The sequence below is a fragment of the Condylura cristata genome, unplaced genomic scaffold (assembly GCF_000260355.1).
Source record: "Condylura cristata isolate star-nosed mole 26May11 unplaced genomic scaffold, ConCri1.0 scaffold00021, whole genome shotgun sequence".
NCBI classification, from domain to species: Eukaryota; Metazoa; Chordata; class Mammalia; order Eulipotyphla; family Talpidae; genus Condylura; species Condylura cristata.
The window spans coordinates 36,120,549-36,124,005 of record NW_004567122.1 but is presented as its reverse complement, the minus strand read 5'-3'; the positions used below and the strand labels follow the sequence as shown (position 1 = coordinate 36,124,005).

The following is a 3,457-nucleotide window of genomic DNA, read 5'->3' as shown; positions in this document are numbered from 1 at the left end:
CCAACAGGGCAGCACAGTAGGGAAGGCTAGGGAATGAGTCTGAGGCCAGAAGTTTCCAAGACTGGGACCAGCCCAGTGGAAGGCAGGTCTTGGCAGATTTTCTAAGTGGGAAGAAATCTGAGTTTTCATGAAGACATAAAACTGAGTTTTCATGAAGACATAAGCAAAGAAATCTGGTCATTTGCTCAGTGTGAATGGAGCTAGAACAGAGAACTGATGAGACCAGACATGTAAGCAAAGTCAGCCTTGTGTGGCCGATTGAGGAGGTTGGGTCATATTCTGTATATGGTCATATGTAACCAGAATGTCTTTGAAAGTTAATTCTGGCATCACCATAGATGGTAGCATGAGGGAAAGAATAGAGTGGTTCAGAGCCCATTTGCCAAGGATGATGGAGTAAAGGCCTCACTTGGTGGAAGGGTCTGTGAAGGTTCCCAGTGGCCCCAGGATGACCACAGACATAACAGAAACTCACATTCTGGTGACATAGTCTCTAGACCAACATGGTTTGTAAGATACCTAAGTCTTATCAGATAAAACTATTTTTTTTATAAATTTTTTATATTCAACATTTTCTTTAGAAGTAGGGGAATTGGAGACAGAAGCAACATGTCAAATAAAAAGAGGAGAGAAGATAATGGGGATGTTTAACTTGGAGATAAGGAAAGGGGAGGGAAGACCATCTCACTGGAAGCACAGATTCTAAGCAACGGGCTCACTAAAGTTCTGACCCAAGGCCAGAGAAGTATCTGGTTAAGTCCTTCTGAACAGGTGCCCCCTACCCCAGAAACAACAAACATGAGAAGCTGAAATCCAGTCATTGCTTTATTCGTTTCTTTCAGGCGTCACACATTTTAGGGTGGCTGGTTTATAACTGGGTGGAATGAGTTACAGCCAGCGAGGAGAGAAGAATTAGCCTCCTCCCGTCTCCTCTCTCTTTGGCCTGCCATCACACCAAATGTGAGAGGGCCTCCTGAAAGCAGAAGGGCAAAAATAAAAATAAGAGCAGGTTACACATATAATTAGCACGTTTCTAAAAACATCATCTCACCATCCTACTTAGCCACTATTTTATTGACCAGAAGCAAGGGCGCAGTTACTAAATCCCGGTCCAGAATGGCAACTGGTAAAGTCACAACTAGAATAATACAGGTATCATTCACTGAAACATTCCTGCTGAAGTGGAGTTACTGCACTTTCCTTGAGATTCAGAACATGGGACTTTACAAAGCACAGTCAGCAACAGGAAATGCACCTTCACGAGTGAGAATGGGACGGGATGGGACAGAGTGGGAAGGGTGTTCTGAGAGATGAAACGCTGCCCTTCAAAAATTAGCCCCACAAGCTAGAGTTACCAGCAGTTTCTTCACAGCTTCAGAGGCCTCTGGTCCCAGCTCATTTACACACTTCCTCAGCCCTTCCACAAGGTGCTCAACAGAAATGCCCAGAGTGTGCAGAAGTTGTTTTAATGGATCCAGGAAAGAGAGAACATTGTTCAGAGGTGAAGGTAAATTGTTGACAGGAACTGGTAACTTGGGGAGGAAGAATGCAGTCACTACGGAGCAAAAAAAGAAACCAAGTGAACTGGGCACATCCTACTTCTGTGTGATCTCAACACCTTCCACTCAGCCCCTTAATGGCAGTTTTCCAGTCCCACTCATCATGAAGAAGGCTGCCTCCAGGTCTTTGCACCTGCTGTTCAAATCTCCCTAGCACTCCCCCACCCCCACAGCCATATCTCTTTTACCCCCATTATTTTATCCCTTCTCAAGTGTAATCCTCACAGGAATACTGCCAGTTACCCCACCCTTTCTCTCTCTCTTTTTTTTTTACAATTTTCTAAAACATTAAAAAACATTTTTGCTTTCACCTGCTTTCTAGAATTTAGGCTCCATTTGAATAGGGAATCTATTTATTACTCTCCTCCATGCCTAGCACAGACTGGGCTATAGCAAGTACTCTACAGATACTGGTAGCGATATGTAGGGATGCCCTTCACACACAGCTGTCCCTATAGCCCATGTCGATGAAGCCAAAGGGGAGATGCCATAATGAATCTGCATCTGGGGACATGGATGGACCCAACCATGAGCCTGGACACTGCTTGCAACCAATTCACCTCCAGGCTACAAACCTAACTAATGAAGCACTGACTCTGTGCCAGCTGGTGCAGCTATGGAGATGAGTAAGACAAGGATACAATTAGAAAATTCACGTTGTTGCAGACAATGAAGACTTGTGGATGTCATGGTACAATGTATTGTGCTACATCATGGACACATCTGGATGGGAGCACAAAAGGATGACTAAGCCAGCTGTGGGGAAATGTTTCAGAAATCTTCCCAGAAAAGGTTCGGCTGAAGCTGCGTCTGAGGCAACTATCAGGATCACAAGGTAAAGAAGGGGAGTAGCATTGCAAAAAGAAAAAACAAATTAATCAAGGCACTGAGACATTAACATGAAAATGCACCACAGGATGATCCTTTTGTCCAGTGTCTGGAGCATTGAGCTCCAGTGGCTCATGCTAAGGAGTTCAGGCCAGCACAATTAACACATATACACGAGCACACATATGCACACATCCTCCGGTCAGCTCTTTGCTACATACAGTTCATTTTCCTTGGAATTCCTTTATTTCCCTTTCAAATCTTTCCAATAAGGCCTATGCTTCCACCTTCTCTATCTCCTACCACCCATTTTCCCTCCAAAATCCTTCCCCAGTGGGGTGCACGTAATTCCTTCTACTATCTTTCTGCTGCCACCTCTGCCCACAGGTGCTTGTTCCTGGACACTCAAGAGCAACAAAACAGCTATAAATGGTGAAGTCACAAATTGGGCCAAAAATTCAAATAAGTTACAAGTCAAATTGCCAGTGTGGGTAGGTGTAGGCAACACCCAGCTTCTCCCCACTTTTAATTTAAGCACTTTAGTGAATATCTACTCTGCACGTACTTACATATTCCATAAAGCTTTCTATTGTTTGAGTGAGCAGTGATCACCACGATGTACTCTGCGGAAGCGCCATATACATCTTGCTGCTAGTTACGATGACCTCCCTCTCAAAAGAGAGGCTCTGTCCCCATTTTCTTCTCAGAAGACAGTTCCAAATTCCACCTGGACTGAACTGTATACTCCTCTGCCTGAGGAGATGTACACACTGTGAGCCTCCTCTCAGGGCAGAATTGCCTTGAGAACCACAGGAATGTTGAACTCGAGTCTGAATGTCCAATGTTTATGCGGTGCCCACACTCCACAGCCACACAGTGAATCTCCACAGACTGGGTGCACAGACAAATGTTGCTCTCTCTCAGGAGAACCAATTTGGTGACTGGGCTAATATCAAGAATAACTCCATAGAGTTTCAGAGACATCAAAGAAAGAAGTAACAAAGGAAAATTTCAACTCAAAATTGAGGAAGATAGGAACCATGGTGGCCAATGCTTGGCAATGCAGCATG

At 44.5% G+C, this 3,457-nt stretch overlaps 1 protein-coding gene across 1 annotated transcript; it reads right to left on the bottom strand.

Moving 5' to 3' along the window:
* Positions 1–847: 847 nt before the first annotated feature.
* On the bottom strand, positions 848–1,929 carry SCGB3A2 (secretoglobin, family 3A, member 2). Its single transcript, XM_012727779.1, has 3 exons — positions 1,920–1,929; positions 1,356–1,555; positions 848–973 (listed from the first exon to the last, which is right to left on the bottom strand). Exons 1-3 carry the CDS (start codon positions 1,927–1,929, stop codon positions 950–952), a joined length of 234 nt encoding a protein of 77 aa, XP_012583233.1. The 3' UTR covers positions 848–949.
* Positions 1,930–3,457: the final 1,528 nt, after the last annotated feature.